The sequence below is a fragment of the Delphinus delphis genome, chromosome 19 (assembly GCF_949987515.2).
Source record: "Delphinus delphis chromosome 19, mDelDel1.2, whole genome shotgun sequence".
In the NCBI taxonomy this organism is placed as follows: domain Eukaryota; kingdom Metazoa; phylum Chordata; class Mammalia; order Artiodactyla; family Delphinidae; genus Delphinus; species Delphinus delphis.
The window spans coordinates 48,231,081-48,251,643 of NC_082701.1; the positions used below are offsets into that span (position 1 = coordinate 48,231,081).

The 20,563-nt window shown below is 41.7% G+C and overlaps 1 protein-coding gene and 1 pseudogene across 4 annotated transcripts in view; both read right to left on the minus strand.

Moving 5' to 3' along the window:
• Window positions 1-20,563, minus strand: part of ZZEF1 (zinc finger ZZ-type and EF-hand domain containing 1) — a 113,364-nt gene that overhangs the window by 71,563 nt on the left and 21,238 nt on the right. For all 4 annotated transcript variants that reach the window (XM_059997257.1, XM_059997256.1, XM_059997255.1 and 1 more), the window contains exons 4-12: window positions 19,446-19,617; window positions 17,746-17,945; window positions 15,911-16,121; window positions 12,371-12,487; window positions 11,146-11,324; window positions 9,481-9,579; window positions 5,492-5,583; window positions 4,960-5,108; window positions 493-604 (exon numbers count right to left, since the gene is read on the minus strand). In XM_059997257.1, coding sequence (XP_059853240.1) covers window positions 493-604; window positions 4,960-5,108; window positions 5,492-5,583; window positions 9,481-9,579; window positions 11,146-11,324; window positions 12,371-12,487; window positions 15,911-16,121; window positions 17,746-17,945; window positions 19,446-19,617 — 1,331 coding nt within the window. The remainder of the gene's footprint in view (window positions 1-492; window positions 605-4,959; window positions 5,109-5,491; window positions 5,584-9,480; window positions 9,580-11,145; window positions 11,325-12,370; window positions 12,488-15,910; window positions 16,122-17,745; window positions 17,946-19,445; window positions 19,618-20,563) is intronic.
• On the minus strand, window positions 7,348-9,087 carry LOC132414891 (etoposide-induced protein 2.4 homolog pseudogene; annotated as a pseudogene).

Below are 20,563 nucleotides of genomic sequence, written 5' to 3' on the forward strand. Positions count from 1 at the left end.
TTTTTGAAGCTTCTTACTAAGATTCACAACGGAGGTTAAAAAAAATTAAGTAGCCAGATAACCATTGTTTCTACAAAAAGACATCTCTCTTGCATTTAGGCCCGTGGACTTACTGCTCCCTCAGCCTGAAAGGCCCTTCTCCACACCTCTCAGCCTGGCTAAAGATGACAGCTTAATCAACTTTCAACACTTGGCATCGCACCAACTTTCCCGGGAAGTCTTCCCTAGTGAATTCCAGGCTGGGTAAATGTTGTTCCTCTAGGCTGCAACAGCCCCCTGTGTGTCTCTTTATCAGCCCATATCACACTGTCTCATACATCTGTGTCTCCCACTAGACTCGGAGCTCCGTGAGGGTCATGATCACGTCTGATTCACCTCCAGGGTTCCAGTGCTGGCACAGGGCCGGCACAAAATAACCCCTTGATAAACACTTACAGTACAAAAGGAGGGGAGTGGGCAGGTGTGCGAAGGCCACACCTCACTGACACTTACCTTGGCAACCCTGCACTGTTGCAACTTGACATCTGCTTCATCCCACTCTTCCTCCAGCTCAAACCAGCCAATAGGATCATCCTCGCCAAGGTTATCAGACGGGCAACCAATCCTGTAAACACAAAGGTAATCACAGAATGTTCTCCTATTCCTAAACTTCTCAAGGGTCTAATGAATAAGGCACCACCTAAATGGCATTTAACTTGTTTACCCGGCCTGTCGGTTAACAGTCGAGGACGGGGTGTGGCACGTGGGCCTCTATGAGCATACAAGGGAGCTGGCGGTAACATCCTCCCCATTTCTCAGCCTCCTCATCTGTGCAATGGGAACTATGATTAGTCCCAAATATAACCTGAGAACTAAGGAGAAAGTCTGCTTCCCTAGATAACTTGCTTATCTGAAGAATGAGACCTGAAGTCAAGGCATCTGAGATGAAGCTACTCAGGAATAAGGTACAATGCAACAGCTGGTGTGTGCTTCTGGAAAGATCCAAAGGAGAGGCAGGTTCAGTTTTCTTTCCCTAGGTCTGGCTAACATAGGTACGACCGGCCTGAGATTCACAACTGCAACAACTGAAGGGTAAAAGCTGAGGAACTTTCAGATCCTGGAGCTCCAAAAAAGGAAAACTTCAGCCGCCACAGGCCTCAGGATTTTTCCCTATTACTTAAGAAGTCCTTCCAGGGAAGCATTTCAACCCAAAGGCTGAAGAAGTACAACTGTGTGCTGTTTCTTTTTTTTTTTTTTTAATTTATTTATTTTTGGCTACGTTGGGTCTTTGTTGCTGCACACGGGTTTTCTCTAGTTGCGGCAAGTGGGGGCTACCGTTTGTTGTGGTGTGCGGGCTTCTCATTGCATTGGCTTCTCCTGTTGCGGAGCACAGACTCTAGGCACGCGGGCTTCAGTAGTTGTGGCACGTGGTCTCAACAGTTATGGCTCGCGGGCTCTAGAGTGCAGGCTCAGTAGTTGTGGCGCACGGGCTTAGTTGCTCCATGGCAGGTAGGATCTTCCCGGACCAGAGCTTGAACCCGTGTCCCCTGTGTTAGCAGGCAGATTCTTAACCACTGCACCACCAGGGAAGCCCTTGTTTCTTTTTAAAATTGGATACTTGAATGGTACTTCCTTTTTAGGAATTAAATAACTGAGAAGGAGAAAATGGCAGTCTTTTCAAGTAACATTCCTAAAACTTTAAACTATTTAGTCTGTGATAGGCTAACAAGCTAGCCAACACATGGGTATTCTGTATAGATAAGATAAGCAAACACAGGGATTTACAAGAAGAAAACAGCAAGAAGAAAAAGACAAAGAACCCAGAGTAGGTTTTGTAACAGAGAGAAAAAAACATTCTCTTCTTACAGTTAAGTCTTTCTTAGCATAAACCTTTCATGATATAGTTAACCCTAAAACCAATGGGACAGGTGGTATTCCGTCTTAGCCCAAAACCATGCCAATGACTTTCATCGATACGGTGTGTTTGAGGATTTTTCAATTCACCCTTTGGGAGTCATCAAGGAAATCCTTGAGATACAGAGAGCTGGCAGGATGTCAGAGAGTGGGGAGAAGCAACCTTGCTCACTACACCCACTCACAGGCAGGGTGGAGAAAACAGAGCTAAGAATCAGTCCTCTTAAATATGTACAGCAACCAAACAGCTGGTCCCAGAGTGTGCTAACTGACCAATGTCTGACCAGAGGGCAGACAAAAAAAAAAAAAAAGGCAAGAAGACAGACACATGTTTATTACCATTTTGACCTCCAAACTGGAGAGGGACTGATAATATGTAGCCCAAGCAAATCAGGATTTCAGAGTAGTTCAGGCTGGAACCAGGAGCTAAAATCAACAAGGGACTAGCAAATAAGCCTGCATTTAGGTTCCAAAAAAAATCATCCTATATAAGATGTGAAAGATCTTGTTGGACAGCAGGTTTAGGGGAAAAAAACCCTATATTAATATGTCCCAGGAGTGGGACACAGCTACTTAAAAACAAGTGTATCTCTAGTTATTGTTTAAAAAGAAAAGCATCTTTTAAAAAAGCATGTATGCATGATGGGAGAGAGATTTGTTTCAATTCATTTAGAGGGCTGAAATTAAGACCACAGAGTTGAAATGACAAGTGTAGATTTCAATAAACATAGAATATGTTACTGAAGTGCAGTGAGTTCTCCATCATTAAGGATATCCTAGGGAGGCTGAGTGACCCTTTGTCAGGAATGCCACCAAAGGAAGTCCAGCAGAGAGAGGAAGTTACTCTAGATCCTTGCTATTCCACGTGTGATCCGTGGTCAGGGAGCATCAGAGTCGCCGGGGAGCTTGTTAGAAATGAAGGTCTCAGGCCCCAGGCAGAACCACTGATTCAGAATCCGCATTTTCACACAATTATTGGTGGTTCATACGTACATGAAAGCCTAGTAGTACAGTACTCAGTGATAGTAAAAACTCCAGCACCCCACTACCTGTGAAATACAGGAGCAAAAAGGGCACGTCTCGGGCTCAGCTGCATGAGTTTTAACTTGCTACTAGTAATAAGGGAGGTAACACTGTCCAAGAGGTCACCAACGACGTCTGTGGCTAAATCCAACAAGTCCACTTCTAGACTTACCTCACCGACTCCGGGGTAACATCCAACACTGTTGCCCACTCCCTACCTCTTTAACCACGATTTTCCCCTGGCTTCCCTGCTGCTTCTCTGGCTGTTTTGCTCAGCCTCCCTTTCTCTGCTGCCCCATAAATGCTAGTGCCTCTCAGCATGTTGACCTAAGGTCTCTGTTCTTTCTTCCCAGCCCACACACTCCTGCAGAATGACCTCTTCTAATTCATTTTAAACTATCAACGAGGGCTTCCCTGGTGGCGCAGTGGTTGAGAGCCAGCCTGCCGATGCAGGGGACACAGGTTCGTGCCCCGGTCCGGGAAGATCCCATATGCCGCAGAGTGCCTGGGCCCGTGAACCATGGCCGCTGAGCCTGCGCGTCCGGAGCCTGTGCTCCACAACGGGAAAGGCCACAGCAGTGAGAGGCCCACAACAGGAGAGGCCACAGCAGTGAAAGGCCCGTGTACCGCAAAAAAACAAACAAACAAACAAAAACCTATCACCGAAATGTCTCTCATATCTCTGCCTTCAGGACAACATCTCTTCCAGGTTCCTGACCTGTTTATCCAACTAGCTGTGGGATATCTCAGAGGCTTCCTAGAACCTCAAATGCAACAGGACCAAAACTGAGCGCATCATCTTCCCACAAACCTGTTTTCCCCGAGGTATTTTCTGTCTCAGAAAAAGGCGCTACCAATGTCCCCTCTGGCGAGCCAAGAATCCAGGACTCACTGATGCCTAAGCCTCCTTCTCTCTCCTACTGTATGTACATCAGTCACTCAGCAGGTCCTGCCGCTTCTACTTTCTAGCCGTCTCTTCAATCGTCCACATCTCTCCATGGCTCCTGTTGCTGCTCTAGTTGAGGTTACCCACACTCTGGCTTCCCAGGTGACCGTGACAGCCTCCCCCTTTTCATCTGGCCTCCCCGCTCGCTCTCCTCCAGCCCACCTCACATAGCAGGCTCCAGAGCAGCACTTCCAAACCACAAATGCGATCTCTCCTCGTTCTTCTTGAAGCTCCTCAGCAACACACTCCACCCTGCTCCCTTCCCCTGCCCCCATGGCTTTCAAGATAAAGTCTAAACCCTGAAACAGAGACAAAAGGGCCTTAACAACCTGACCCTTTCCTAGCTCTCCAGCTTCACCTCTCCCCACTCTCCAACTCACGGCACACCTCAGCAACGTGGGGCTCGTCAGTCCCTTGTGTACGCCAGACCCCACCTGAGTTCTCAACTCTGCTCTGCTCTTTGCTCAGGCCACTCTCCTTCCACTTCTTCAAGTAGTTAATTAGCTTTAGCTCATCCATATTCAACACTTCCTCCGGGAAGCCTTCCCTGATCAGGTCAGGTGCTCTGCCATATGCTCCCAGAGCACCTCACCCCTCCTACCCACCTCGCATTTATAGTACTGTGACACTGCAGGCTTTATCATCTGTCTTCTGAGCTAAACAGTAGGCTCCACAGAGCAGGGAACGGGCCAATCTGCTCATTACGGTATCTTCAGTACCTAGCATCAGGCCTAGCACATCGTAGGTGCTTAATAAATATTTTCAGTAAAAACACAAAAATAGGAGGAGGGAAGCTGGGGCCTGGGTAAATTTTCCAGTGGCTAGATAAGACTAGAGACCTCAGGCTGCCCACAATTCAGGCATGTATTATTACCCAACCATTTTGAAGATGTGTACACCTGGTCACAGAAGGGATCAAGTAAGAGACTATGAACAAATTTAAATATATGTCTTCACATGTGCTGCCAGAAAGCAATGAATGCTCACGGCCACTGAAGATGGGTTAGTGGCAACTTTTCTATAAAGAAAACGTATTTCACCAATAAGAGAATGTATACAATCTTATTAACTATAAAGATTTTTATTCTGTTCCTTACCTGCTTTTTACAAATTGCCTGAATTCCTGAAGCTTCCATTTGTCATATTTTTCAAACCTTTTGAAGTGTTCTTCTGCATGAAATTTATCAGAAGATGAATTATAGGCAAACACCAACCCACACTGGGCACCAATGCCACCACGTCGAACCTGGAAATAGAGATCTAAATAAAGTACATCAAAGGGACCAAAGTTCTGTGGCCATTTTGTTCCCAAATAATATGGTCAAATTCAAATAGCTTAATGCAAAAATCAAACCAACAAACTGAGATTTAAAATACATTAAGTCCTGGAAAAGTAAGAAAGCTGCTTCCCAAGAAATGATTCCTTACTTTTCTTGATCCTTATACTCACACCATCTACAGACTTAACAATCTATTCATCTTTGTGCCCTTGCCCTCTGCTACAGGCCTGACACAGAATAAATAATCACTAAATGTTCAATGAAAAACCAGTGACATGGACCTCCGAAGTACAATCATATTTTTAAAAATAGCAGTAACATTTCCTAAAGAAGGCAGCATAAGAATTACCATAATTCTGATCTGAGTAACTTGAAAGGCAGATTCAGTTCCTGTAGAAAAAATAGTACTTGCTCTGGTTTTTCCAGTCTCTGTAAGAAAACCTACAAAAAAGAAAAACTAAAGTTAGGATGACTGAGGCATCTGTAATAACCCTAAGAACTAAGACCAACAAAACCAAAGCATATCCTTTGAGGCAGAGGGCATCTAGTCTACCTGGTTCTCTCATAAAAATTAGAAAAAGAAAGAAGAAAATTAGAAAAAGAATTTCCCTCTGGGCAGAAGCAACCCCCCGAGAGACACCGAGGTAACAGATCATGGTCCAGGTATAACTTGGTCAGAGCAAAATCTTTTCAACTATACAGGCCGCTCAGCTCTGAGGTAACGATAAAGAAATTAAAAAGTTGATAAAGACTGTGACTTTAATTCAAAGAGACAAAAGACTGGACAATCAATCACCTTTCTAAACCATTCCTGAAACCATGACTGACGTTTGGCTGGGCTGTTAGAAGCAAGCAGGCTTAAAGGCTGAGACAGGAATTAGATAGCTTCTTGAATACTCTTTCAGGAAAGACTGTAAAAGTCTTTGAAATGGGCAAGAAAAGCATGCTGGGTGTTTGTTCAGTGCACTCTTTGGGTCATCTCCACCTTTCTTTGTCTCTGAACTATTTTACAACTCTGTAAATTGTAGAATAGTAACAGTAATGCAAAAGATTCTTGTCCACACAAATAAAAATTGTGTCTATAGGAATATAGCTGATTATTCCTTATGAAGACTGACCAATTTTGCAACCATCTGTAGATTCGTGTCAGCATTCTTACTGGTCTATGTGTATTAATGAGTTCTCCTTTGACCTGCTTGTAACATCTTACTGGTTCCCTCAGTAATTAATGGGATAAATAAAAAGATTGACGTCTTCATTTTATATTTGTATGAGAGTTGTGGTTCACCTTTTTTGCTGTTGTTAATTATCCTTTAAAAATTTACAAAAAGGTCTGTTAAATCCAAAGCTGCTTTTCTCTTTCCAACCTCTGTAAATTATATAACTTACACATTTACTCAAATCAGCCTGACCACCCATTCTTCCTGAAACCACGAACTGCTTTCAACCACTCTGCCTTATCAAGATGAAAAGACTGAAACCAATTTCATGCTTATTTCATTACACTGGGTTCAATAAAACAAAAATTTGTGAAGTTAAATCTCCGTAAGAGATTTAAATAATATGCATTATTTGTCACCAAAACCAAGAAAATTAAATCCAAAGGAACCTTTACTAAATCACAGGGAGAAGCTATTATTGATCTAATGCTATCAAATAGTAATTCTACAGACAATTTTAAGAAGCCATACGGCCAGAAATTCACACAATTCTACTAACAGTAATACTAAAAACGATCCCACTTATTGAACTGTCACCTTTCCTAGGAGGTCTGGATGCCTCTAACTAATCAAATCTATTGTAAAGGCTGAAATGCTGCCTGGGAGTAGCTGCCAGTTTTCATTAGTCTCAAAGTAGCTGAAGCAATAATTTAAGTCAAAAGAATCAGATTCTTTTAAAATAACATCGCCATCAATTTTTTTAAGGCCCAAATAAATACATACGTTAAACAAATAAAGCTTAAAAAGTAAATAAATAAAACCTCTGTGCTTCCTTTTCTTGGTAAAAAACCAGCTCATAAGTCTAACTATAATATTTTAAAGCTACAACTGTTTGGACACCATGCCCCTCCTGCCCAATTTATTCTCTTAAAATGACAGGAAGAAAATAACCAATCTCAAACGTAAAGAATTCAATAACCCTACTCCTTCAGTTCTATTGGCAGCAGTCTGCACTCCTTTAAAATGCCAGACTCATGGCTGTGACTCACGGGAGGTCAGCCCTCGGAGTGTCCACGTTCGTGTTCTCCGGGCACTCTGTGCAGCAAGGGGGAACGTCCAGTGTTTCCCAGAAGCTGGGGAACTTGAAAGGTAGCAGTGAAAAAGAGCTTTGGCCCCCGTAAGGGGAAGAAACAAATCACTCCTCAAAACCCCACAGTTCCGGCTGTGAGGACTTTCCTCTGTCCTCCCTGTCTCGTCAGGTTCATTTTTTTGTAGAGGACGGAATCCTAACCTGAGTTACAAGAAACAGACAGTGACGGTTGTGGAGGGAGAAACCAGGGGAAACCAAGGCTCCTCCCCACGCCCAGTCACATCCCACCTGGGTGCTCATCAGAAACACAACAAAAGCAACAAATCCACACACTACAACTAGTTTATGCAATTTATCCATGCAAGGTTAGGTGGAAGGCAGGGAGGAGAGGGGGATGGATGATACACAGGGAGAGTAGCAAACTATTCAAATCAGACCAGGCAGAAGAGCTGGCAAATGCATTTCAATAGCTACAGAAAAACCTGTGGTGCTTTCAGACTTAGAATGGTCTGAAAAATCCAGGCTGATTTTAAGGACAATGAAAACACCCTGTATGGTATTATAATGATGGATATAGGTCATTATACATTTGTTCAAATCCACAGAATGGAAGACATCAAGAGTGAAGCCTAAAGTAAGCTATGGACTTCCGGCGATTATGTGTCAATGTAGGTTCACCCTTCGTAAAAATGTACCACTCTGGTGAGTGATGTGGATAATGGAGGAGGCTCTGCATGTGTGGGGCAGGGGGCATACGGGAAATCTCTGTACCTCCTTCCAGTTTTGTCGTAAACCTAAAACTGCTCTTAAAAAAAGAAAATACAGTCTTTAAAAAGAAAGACTAGATGGAGACAATCTGAAATTGTTATAAAAGTTTAAAAAAGTAAGATAAAATAAGAGAGGCCTTTCAGTAGATGATGATGAGAGTATGAAAAAAAAAATCCATACACTGGTTTTAAGAAGATTCTGCCTTACATACTCCAGAGACAAAAATCCCAATTCTTCAGAGAGCAAAGGAAAACTGCAGAGGGCCTTTGGTAGAGTGGTCTTGCTTTCCTGAGTGTGGGAAGGGGGAAACGGGCAAAGAGCTGCCACCACCTCCTCCCAACCCCACTTTGGATGGCAGGTGACTGGGCGGTCTGAGGTGGCCTTCAGGGTGGCAGGAGATGAATGTGGGGGAGGAAATGTGTCTGCAGAGGCTGAGCTGCTCAGCGAGGACTGCAGGAAGCCTGTCTCATGCGATAGTCATGGCTTAAGAAGACCACCAGGAGGAGGTGGGACTGGTGAGGCACGTTTTCCCAGGCGTCTTCACTTCACTGGTGCTAATGACCACAGGAAACAGAACAGAGAGGAGGCGACTACTGAGAATGCACAAGGTCTGTTCTGCTGTGAGGCAAGCCAAGGCGAAACCGAGTGCAAAGTGGTAAGGCCAGTTCCCTTCAATGTTTGGTAACTGCTGGAACATTCCACGTCCTTTTCTGAACTGGCAATATTCAAAGCAGTATAGTGAGTAGAAGGGGACATGTGCAGGCGACTAACCAGCTGGCCAACAAGACAGATGAGGCAGAGACTCACAAACACTCCCTGGATGAGGAAAAGAGCCACAGCGCTGAGGAGCACATCAGCAATCACCATGCTGACGCCAGGGAAGGAGTGAGGCTTCCTTCCAGACACTTCAAATGCCAGAGCAGCCATATGGAGAAATACCCTCATCTTAAGCTACGTTTTTAGCACTAAGTGCTACTGATCCACTGAGTGTCTCAATACTTTGAGATAACACAACAGAAAGACAGTCTGAACTTAAAAATGGTAACTTTTTATATTCCAAGAGGAGAAGTCTTTGCTTTTCAAAACTGAAGGCTCTCAAGTACTTTTAAGTTGTTACAGGTGACTGACACCTAGCAGGTGGCAATACTGTAGTGAAGAAGTCACGCAAATGGTTCAGGAACCACTGAAACCAACTGAAGGACATCGCAGCGAAGACTGCATATCTTGAAAGTTTCGAAGACCACAGTGCGGTTTCACACAGCCTCTAGTGAGCACCATGGCCCTTTCGACTCACTAAAACCCAACAGGTCCACCACTCACCGTCCCTCGTCCACGGCTCAACAAGGAGGTTTTCAGGTCCTGACTTCTCTTCTTTTCCCTTGACATCACAGGCCTGAAGAATCAACTGCAGAGGTTTACCTAATCAAAGAAAAGAAAGAGAAAGAGACAGCCTGAAGCTAGCGCTACGAAAAAATGGAAACTAGAACTCATTAGTGCAAATGGAGAGCCTGTGGACGCCCAGACTGCTCAGTAAAAATCTACCCATTTAAAAGCTAAAATAGGAAGTAATATTAGACAAAAGTTGACACCATCCTTTTCTGCTTTCCTGAAAGAAACAAAGTACAGCTTATGTCCCTAAGTAATTCTGAGGAGAATCATTCTAGAATAACCACTAGCTGGAAACGAAGCACACTATAAGACACAGATTAATAGCACAGGCTCAACATATTTGTGTGCCGAGTGGGGGGAAAGGAGGAATTCCTAAGACACTGTTTTGGAGCCAATAATTAATTTTATTGTAATTGCATTTAAATATATAAATAATGTCTTAGCGTTCTAGGTCTTGTTTCTTTAAAACGTCTCCAGGCAAATTTTGAAAGTTTTCAAAATTATAAAAATCAACTTTTGCTATAATGATCTGAAAATTTTTCTTTTTCTTTTAATAATATAATGAAAACCTTATAACCCTATTAACCTATAACCCAACCCAGAACTAGAACATTATCAATAATGAACAGTCCCCCTATGCATTCCTCCTCCATCCCGTGCTCCCTGCTCAAATAACTGCTAAACTGAATCAAAAACCTTTCTGGAGAATATTTTCCAGACACTACGTATCCCTCCCATTTGGCTGTGCCTTCTACGGGCCCCTACCCCTCCAAAAAAATGACCTTTCCAAAACTGGGGAGGGACTGGATTTACAAGACATCGATTGTCAGACTTAAAAAATTAAACATAAAATACATTATTATAAAGTGATATTTAGGCAAAGGTACAAATATCATGAGGAAATATCACAGTATTGCCTCTATTACTGAAGAGGATGGGATCCAATACTGTACTTGTGGACAGAAACTTTAGCACTAGAGGCCAGGACAGCACATGTCCACTGCAGTCATGTGAGAGTAGCTGTATGGACTCCTGTGTTGAGAAGGATTAGGAGGCCCCACCCTGAGTCAGTAGAAAAGTGCTAAGATGGACTGCCATTGGGCCCAGGAGGGGAAAGTGATAGCAGGCATGTCTGTATGACCATCTATGTTGTCCCAACCAACTATAAACTATCACGAGGATGCAGAGGGATGGATTCCAAGACAAGGATCCTTTGCTCTGGGTCTGGGGTAGTTTCCTCCCTCCTCCAGATGAGAGGTACTCCAACTTCCCAACCTCTTGACCTACACCATGAGACACTCCCATACTTTTATCAAAGATGGCTGTGTTCAAATGGCCACCATGCCTAAGTGATTAGGCCAGTAAATCCTGGGAGTACAGCGTAGTGAACACTCAGGTCCCCTTCTGCTAATGCATCCATAAATGAACCAACATCTCCCTTCTCCCTACCAGCCCCAAAGAAGACACGCTCTTCCAGAAATCATTGTATAACTACAACGACCGAGCCCACAAACTACACAAAAAGATAAGAAGATGCCAGGAAATCCCACGTTGGTGACGGTTTTATGACGTGTGCATCATGCCGAGGTCATTTACCATATTTAAGGAGCAGGTTCTGCCTGACTGATGCCATGGATGAGATGAGGGATGAGGCATCATAGTGTGTGTCCAGGTGGTCAGTGACAGTACACAGAGAGCTCAGCACTTTGGCAACACTCCCTCTTGCTAGTGCAAAAGCCAGAAGAGTCAGCTCCACCTCTGGAGTAGAAGAGCAGCTATAAACAAAGAACAAAAAACACTTCACTTCTTAAAACTATGAGAAAATCCAGGTAGCTCAAACTCTGTGTAACTGATTACATAAGCAACATCAAGCTGCCATATGCTTTCTCTGTTTATCAGAAATACTTTTTCAAAATCCTTACGACAGCCTAAAGAAAAACTAAATCAACCCAGAGGACCAGGAAATTAAATCCTCACTTCTGTAACCTTCACCTATAAGTATTAAATAATGCTATCAACTTTAATAAGGCAAACTTTATAAACCAAAAATAAATAGGCTGTTGCAATAAGCCCCTGCTATGAAGAAGCCTCGGGTAATAATTCGGCTTGGCCAGAGTGTTAAGGGCTTATTCCTTCAAACACCAATAACATGCTTTAGATCTATTCCACATCACATATGCTTTTTTAAACATATTACACTGAAACTTTTAAACCTGTCTAGATGGGGACTTCCCTGGTGGTCCAGTGGTTAGGACTCCGTGCTTCCACTGCCGGTGGCATGGGTCTGATCCCTGGTTGGGGAACGAAGATCCCCACATGCCATGTGGTGTGGCCAAAAAGAGAGAGAGAAAAAAAAAAAACCCTGTCTAGATGGCTCAGGGCCTGGTTTGTACTCTAACAGGCCTCACTGTGACAGAGCTGAGTGTCCCCACACTACGCGACCCCTCAAACAGCTAGCAGGGTGTCCTTTCCCAGGTCTATGGACAATCAGGCTTGTTAGACCTGTTCGCGGAGACAGCAGGTGCTGGGCTGGGGATGTGAGGGAACTGAAAGGCTTTGCATTCTGGACTTTGAGACCCCTGCTCTAGCTGAATCTGAGGATTACTCCGCACCCACCCCCAATTCCTGAGGGCAGGTGTACTGCTAGATCATGGAGTTTACACGGGTACACTGTAATTTCACTTTCCCTTCAGTCACTACAAATGATTCTTTAAAAAACAAAAAATCTTTAAAAGATTTTAAAATTAAAAAAAAAAAAGAAGGACTTACCAAGCACATATGCCCTCTATCCCCCACCAGCCCTTATCAACCTTAATTTTACCTAGTTATCCTTATGAGGAAGCTGTCCACTTCTTCCAGAACGTTGGGAGACAGGAAAGTTGAGAAATCTGTAGATCCTGGTGAGAGGGAAAGTGGAGGCATGTGCTGCAGTGCCTTCCTAGGAGTGTAAAATGTGCAATCAGAACAATCCCTGGCAAACAATAAACTTAATAATACAATTTTAGACAAAAAAAAATTGTTGGAAGCTTGTTTGGATTAATCCCTTATCAAGAAACAGACAGTGTTCCTACAGAGAACCTGGTACGTAACACAGATCAGCCTTTTTCCTGCAGGGGTCCTGGTGCTAAACAGTTTAATGAGGTTTCTTCCTTTTCTTTTCTTTTTTCTTTAAGAGTTCCATTTCCCTCTATAAAAGCTCATTCAACCCTCTGGAAGCAAGTGTTCATTTTAAGTAGTATAAGCAAAAGACATATGTCTACAGAAAAACCCTGAGTTCTTAGAGAACTTGACCCCAGGGGCAGAGCTGTTTGTGACACACAAAAAAAATTCATCTTCAGATCTCTTGTATCTAAAGACGCATCATGATATGTTTATTTTATCCTAAACATATCAGCACCTGTCACCTTCTCTATTCCTGCCTGTGTTTCTTGGCCTTTCTACCTCAGAGTCTGCTTTAATCTTTCTCTTTTCTCATCTCCTTTTACAATAGCTTTACCTCCTCTGGACCAGCAGTCATCTAATAAATTTATGCAACAAAATATTACTGAGCCCTACTTGTGCCAGCAACTGTGCTAGGCAATGAGTGTACCATGAACAACATGAAGGTACAGAAAAAGTCACTCAAAATTCTACACTTGATAGTCATTTTATAATAGTAGTGGGAATCCCTGAAACTATTTTATTTCTACATTTCACAACAGAGACAAAACAGCAAGGCTAATAACACTGTGTCAGCTTCCACTCTGCTCTCGTTTCTTGTCCCCTCTATATGAGCTGCATCAGTAGGGCAGCTACACTAACATACAGTCGATCAACAAGGTCTAATGCACCTAAGTGGCATGCAAGGATTTACAGAATTTATTTCCACTTTTGTTTCATAATATTTTTTTCTTACTTATTTTTCCTCATTGATTTTTTTAAAATAATTTTTAAATTTTAGAATAGTTTTAAGATCACTGATATTTAAAAGTTAGGAGTGAAGATACCATTGCCGATTAACTATTACAACTGTTTAGGGATATATCCGTTCTTCAACAACGTGGCATAGCTTCACAAAAATAAGGCAGAAAACTTTTCCTCTTCCCCTTCCTGAAAATTCAGTCCATAAAGTAGGGCTGTGCAAGGTAGGCACTCGTGTGTCCTTGGGTGGGTGAATGGGTGGGGTGCATGGTGGCCCAGAGCGAGGTATTAGAGTGGGGTACTGAGCAAAGGGACAGCCTGGCATGGAATGCAAGCACCAAGAGGGTGAGGAGGGTGTCCAGGCAAGGGCCAGGGAGGTGGGAGACTGGTTATATAGAGCGGAATTGTTTAAATAAGTAAATATTTTAGGGATGATGGGAGCCAGGTTTCTCACAATCACAGAAGGGAGTTACAAATAGAGAAAGGGAGAAAACTAGAATGAACAGCAGTGCTGGATTAGAATTAGAAGTTATCAGAGTTTATTAGAAGTATAAACTCAGAGTTTTCAGTGTTACAGATATAGAAATAAATATAGGTGTCAATGTGTCTGTGGATACACATATGTGTCTATTACTTACACACAAACATGTATTTCCCAGCTGTGTACACTGAAAGAAGCAACACTCCAACAGCAATGAGTTTAGTTTGTTTCTAAACACGACTCTCCACTAAGAGTGACCATGACTCCTGAGCAAAACAGCTGATTCTAGGACTATGGCAGGGAACATTCAAGATAAGCCTGGAATATCTTGTTGTAAGGAAGTGTTCCAAGAAGATGAGGACATATCAAAAGGACATATGAACCAGACTGAAGGGGTTCCCATCGGCCAAATCTGGGCCAATCTGACCGTCAAAACTGTGATGGATTATAACTCAGGGAATAAAACAGGAATCTTGAGTCATACCAATATAAAGTTTGATGAGGAATGGGATATTTACATAGTCTCAAAGCACCTCCTCACAAAATATTTATTAATTACAAAGGGAAAAGAATTCTTCTACACTGGAAAAGTCTGGCAGACACCACTTTCATCAAAGGGTTGAAGTTAACATCACCAAACTAGTAATAGGACAATCTGAAGCTGTGTGTCGCTGATGGGATGCAATGAGAACCCATCATCACTTCTATGACATTCCTGCCAAAGATACAAAATCTAATCTTAATCATGATGAAACTTCAGATAAACCAAAACTGAAGGATGCTCTTCAAAATAACTGACCTATAATTTTCAAAAGTTTCAAAGTCTTAAAAGTCAAGGAAAGACAGAGGAATTGTTCCTTATTGAAGGAAACTACAGAGACATGACAATGAAATACTAAGTATGATTCTGGACTGGATCCTTTTGCTATAAAGGACATTACCGAGACAACTAGCAAAACTTGAATGGGATCTGAGAATTAGATGGTAGCAATGTATATCAATGCTAATTTCCTGATTCTGATGGTTGTAGCAGCATGTTCTCATTTGCAGGAAACACATACTGAATAAAATATTCAGGAACCATGGGGCATCAGGTTAGCAAATTACTCTCAACTGGCTCAGGAAGAAGCTACTTTTTCTTTTTGCATCGAATTTGCAATATTTCTCTAAGTTTGAACTTTTTTTATTTTTTAAATTTTAAAACAGGCAGGAAGAAAGGAGTCTGGCCAAATATTACCCTTCAGATCTAGCACTGCCAGCAGTATAATTTGCTGAAGAGTTTTATTTAATAGCAATAACAAATCTCAAAGAACATCTACAGAACAAAATATTAGCTATCTCTTTTATCTGATATTTTGACAGCCTGCACTAAGAGTGCCTATTATCAGTTATTAAACTTACGTATAACACTAATACTTCATTGCTACTGAAGCTAGTTGCTTTGCCTTATATATTACAACTGAGTCTTTTTGCCCTAACAGTTTTTAGAAGAAAATTTTCAAAGGTACTCTACATTTAAAAATAAATTAATTTGGTGTCCTTGAAAAGATTTGACTCTTTAGTGAAAAGAGCTTTCAACCTAGGGCCTAGGTCCAAAGACCTGGATTCAAACTGATCCATCACTGCCTGGTCATACACCTCAGGGAAGGTCACCGTATCCCTGTCTATAAAACAGGGATAATTTTTACAGATACATTTTATGACATAAGTAGGTAAATAATATATAGCATCTGAAGGTGTTTTATCCCATATAAATTGCTATGTAATGTGAACAACTGTTCCCCAGTGGATAAGGAAGAGGAATGGCATGTGGGACCCCCTCACAAGATAGAAGCTGAAGGCACAAACAACAGGAAACAACAGGGCACCTGGGGCCCAGCTACTGACTGAGTCTCGATGATCAAAGGCCGCTCAGTGACTCGCCCTAAAGGGTTAGAGAATGAGCACCCCGTGACAAGCCTGGAAAGCAGAGCGACTTACTGAGTGTTGCGTAGCACTGTTTGGACAAAGGCGGGATTTGTCTCCATGGAAGCCGTCACCAGAGATGTCAGCAGAGACCAATACCATATTGCAGAAGCATCTGAGACTGAGACCCCAGACTTCTTGACTCTCTGAAAGCCAACAGCCCTCAGACCATGAATTCTAGTGTCACATCCATCACTAAGACAACGCTTTATGTTAATCTGGACATCTGTCAAGCGCAAACAACAAATTCAGTATTGGATTAACTTCTTCAGTTCAGCAAATTCTAGGCTTCCAACTAAAAGCAAGATAGTAATTCACATTTCGAAAAGAAAATTCTGAAGATATACTCTGATGCCAGAAATAAATGATGTGTGCAATGGAGCTAGTATATATAATAAATTTGTCAAAAAAGCATTGACCAGGCTTCCCTGGTGGCGCAGTGGTTGAGAGTCCGCCTGCCGATGCAGGGGACACGGGTTCGTGCCCTGGTCTGGGAAGATCCCACATGCCGCAGAGCGGCTGGGCCTGTGAGCCATGGCCGCTGAGCCTGTGCTCCGCAACGGGAGAGGCCACAACAGTGAGAGGCCTGCGTACCGCAAAAAAAAAAAAAAGCATTGACCAATCTAAGGAGTCAAAAGAATCATGTGTAAAACTAAAGGTGGCTTAAATCTATATATCACAAAGTTTCATAGGCATTTATGAGTTCTGATAATTAACACAAAGTGCATTTTTAAAATCCTGATTAAATACACGGTAAGAAAATGTCTAAAAACTTTTCCTAGAGTTCCGAAATTTGGATGTTGTTATGAAACAGCAGCTGGCTCACAGCAGTTGTGAGAATTTCTTTTTAATTATCAAGTCCAGATAAATGGCATAGGCATGACTCACTTTTAAGAGCTGTCATAATTTCTTATTTGGGTTGGAAAGGAGGTGAGAAGTTTAAAAGGACACAATTTAGAGAAAAGACCACCACAGTATAAGACAGGAAGCTTCTACTCCACAAGCTTAACTACGTCTTTGCCCAGGGGTGAGACACAAAGACTCTACCTCCCCAGGCCTCAGTTCCTTTGAGCAAAGTAAGAATACTTCTTTTGGCCCAGGAAAGCATTAGAAGAAATGAGACAAAACATGAAGCATTCCGGCTCCCTGAATGAAATAAGCCTGGAAAGAAATCACAGAATTGTGATTATTTCCAAAATGCTATGTGTGAAGCAAGGTTATAATAGTATAAAAATGGAAACAAACTAAATGTCCAAGAATAAAAGGCTTGTTAAAATTAAGGCATATTCTTACAACACTAAATAAAGGTGTGCATGAATATATAAGACAACACATTAAAAAGTTACAAAAGGGCGTGTACAAAATATCACTATTTTTTGTAAAAAGACATGTATAGATATATGTAAATATATATATGCAAACCTATTTTATTTTTTAAAATGTGTATATATATATGTGCGTGTGTGTGTGTATTTATACACACAGACATACACACACACACAAAAATGTAAGAAAAGGTCTGGAAGGATCCATACCAACGGATTCACAGCGACAATCCCTGGGTAGTGGGATTTTGAATAATTTTTATCTAAATATTTCTGATTTTCTAATAAGAAAACAAAAATAAAATATTAATTAAAATAGGCTTTACTGCTTTTCTATAACTTTTAAAAACACTGAATAGGTGAAATAATGACCACTTTCATGTATATGATGAGAAGCAAATCAAATCTCCAGAGAAAAGCAAACAGCTTTTCTACTTCAGAGGTCTTCCCGCCAAAAAACATGACTTCTTCCTCCCCTCCCAATCCCCTTAGTTAGAAGGGCAAGACGTATCTTGGTTGACTCACAGAGCTGACTGATGTTGGCATTTTCCAGCAGTGTCACATAGCCAGTGACATTGCTGGGAATGTGCACGTCGCGGACTTCCTGAAGATCGCTGGCACTCCTCCCCACAGCTACAGTCACCTGCTGCGGCATGTAGCTCTGGTCAGTGGCAGCCACTGCAATGGACAGGTGCCTAAGCACAACATCTGGCTTCATTTTTAAACTGGAAAACACGGAGAGCAGAAACTACAAGTGTTTATACAGGTTGAGAACTGGCAGGGCCCACAAGTCCCATCTCTTAAGATCTTACATGTGATATACCCCAAGACTGATTCCCCTAAAAGCAACTAACTTGAAATGCTGGCTATTAGTTTCAAATATGACCTTCCCAAGTTTCTAAAATTCCTTTCAGTTCAAGATCAATCTTCTATTTCTTTTTAAGCTACTAACACAAGCAGGAAAGTACAATATGAACAGTCTAACAAAATCCCTTTACCTGGCAAGAAGCAAATTTCTAAACTGCATGCAAAGAACTGGGTATATTCCCTCATGTATAGATGGCTAAAGAGCATATTTATCCTCTATGAGAAAACAAGGTAATTATTTCTATTTCCACCAGCTGAAATCAGCCCATTTTCTGAAGGGACAGGTGAAATTTTAGATAGCAGCTTCATCATAGTTTACTGTCATCTATTCCACTCCAGTGGGGGAGTTCCCTGGCGGTTCAGTGGTTAGGACTCCGTGCTTCCACTGCAGGGGGTACAGGCTCGAGCCCTGGTCAGGGAATGATCCCCCAACGTGCTGTGTGGGGGTGGGGGAAAAAAAATTCCACTCCAGGATTCCTGACCACCCCCGTTCCCTCTTTCTCTAATAAACTGGCCAACTTAGTTGTACACAAATTGTTTAAATGTGCAGAAAAAATCTTGAGAAGTGAAATCACATCAGATATAAGAAAAGTACTTGTCCCTTGTGATATTAATCTTCCTGAAAACCTAGTGAAAAAGATCTGAAATCCATATCATAAAATATTAGTCAAATGCTAATTTTCTCCCTTAAAATACCAAGTAATTTTCCATGTTTATGAATATATGAACCAGGTTAGAAAATTTTACATGATTCCTTTAACTTGATTCTTTTCTTTTTTAATAATTTTTTTCATAGATTTATTTTTATTTATTTATTTATTTTTGGCTGCATTGGGTCTTCATTGCTGCGCACGGGCTTTCTGGTTGCAGTGGCTTCTAGTTGCAGCGAGCGGGGGCTACTCTTTGTTGTGGTGCGCAGGCTTCTCATTGCAGTGGCTTCTCTTGTTATGCAGCATGAGCTCTAGGTGCGCAGGCTTCAGTAGTTGTGGCATGTGGGCTCAGTAGTTGTGGCACGTGGGCTCAGTAGTTGTGGCTCGCGGGCTCTAGAGCGCAGGCTCAGTAGTTGTGGCACACAGGCCTAGTTGCTCCGTGGCATGTGGGATCTTCCCGGACCAGGGCTCGAACCCATGTCCCCTGCATTGGCAGGTGGATTCTTAACCACTGCGCCATCAGGGAAGTCCTAACTTGATTCTTAAAGCATCTTTCCAGATAGTCACAAGAAGAAAAACACTAGCCAGTTAAGTAGAAAATATTCTAAAATTTTAAAAAATAATTTTTTAACACATTGTTGGGATAAGAGAAAGAAAGTGGGTAATTTTCTTGGACTTTCACTCAAGAATTGGTATTACAGCACCCACCGAATCCAGTGTGAGCGGGCACTGCCATCTGACTGCCAGTATGATGACGTTTCTCCATTTGTCATCTTGTCAATGTCTGCAGGGTTGGAGGATGTTTCTATATAAGTGTAGCACTTTGCTACTGACTTGAGTTTGTCCATCTCTGGACTTCTAGTTAGATCTCCAGGGCTCTCTGCAAGAAAAACCAGATTTTATCATAACATCTGTTTCACAAAGAATCTTTAAAAAGATCATTTAAAATATCTAGCAGAAATATGCTTGGCACTTTGGCCCTAGAAAAATAAATGCTCCTTAAAATCTCCTTCCAAATTGGAGAACACGTGTAAAGCAGAAGGACTGCTCCATGAGCTGACTGTAGTACAACACAAATCCACTGATATATCTGCAAAACCACCCAAGAGATGAATATGATGACTTATAGTTTGAATTTACATTTCTTTAATTATGAGTGAGATTTTTTTAAGCCACTTGTTTGTAAGCCACTTGTGTTTCTGAGTATGGCCTGGTCCTGCCCTCATCTATTTTTGTTACTGGGTCACAAGTCTTCTTATCAATTTATATATTTTATGTACATTATGTAATGTATATATACACCTACATAGTAAGTAATATTTACTAACTGTTTACTGTGAACCAGGCACTTTTCTACACATTTTTATGTATTAATTCATTTTAGAGATGAGGAAACTAAGGTAATTAAGTAATTGCCCAAGGTCAGAGTTAGTAAAAAAAAACTGAGTCTGTCACAATGTTACAAAATATACTTTTGTTCCCTAAAATGTCATTTGTCGTTTGACTCTGCTTATATTTTTTGCTGTACAGAAATTTAAATTTGCATACAGTCTAACTTATTAATCTTTTCTTTTGTAGTTTTTGAGTTTCATGTCCTGCTCAGAAAGGTTTTCCCATGTCAGGGTTTTTAGCTCTTATAGCTTTCTTTTCGGTTGAACTTTTTAATCCATCTGCAATTTATTTTCGTGAATACAGTGGGTTAAGAATCTTGTTTTATTTTTTTCTGCAAATGGCTAACCAGTTCCCTAACCCAACTTGCTTGCTAATTCACCTTTCCAACCTGACGTGTAATGCTAACTATATCTGGTACTATATTCCCACATGTA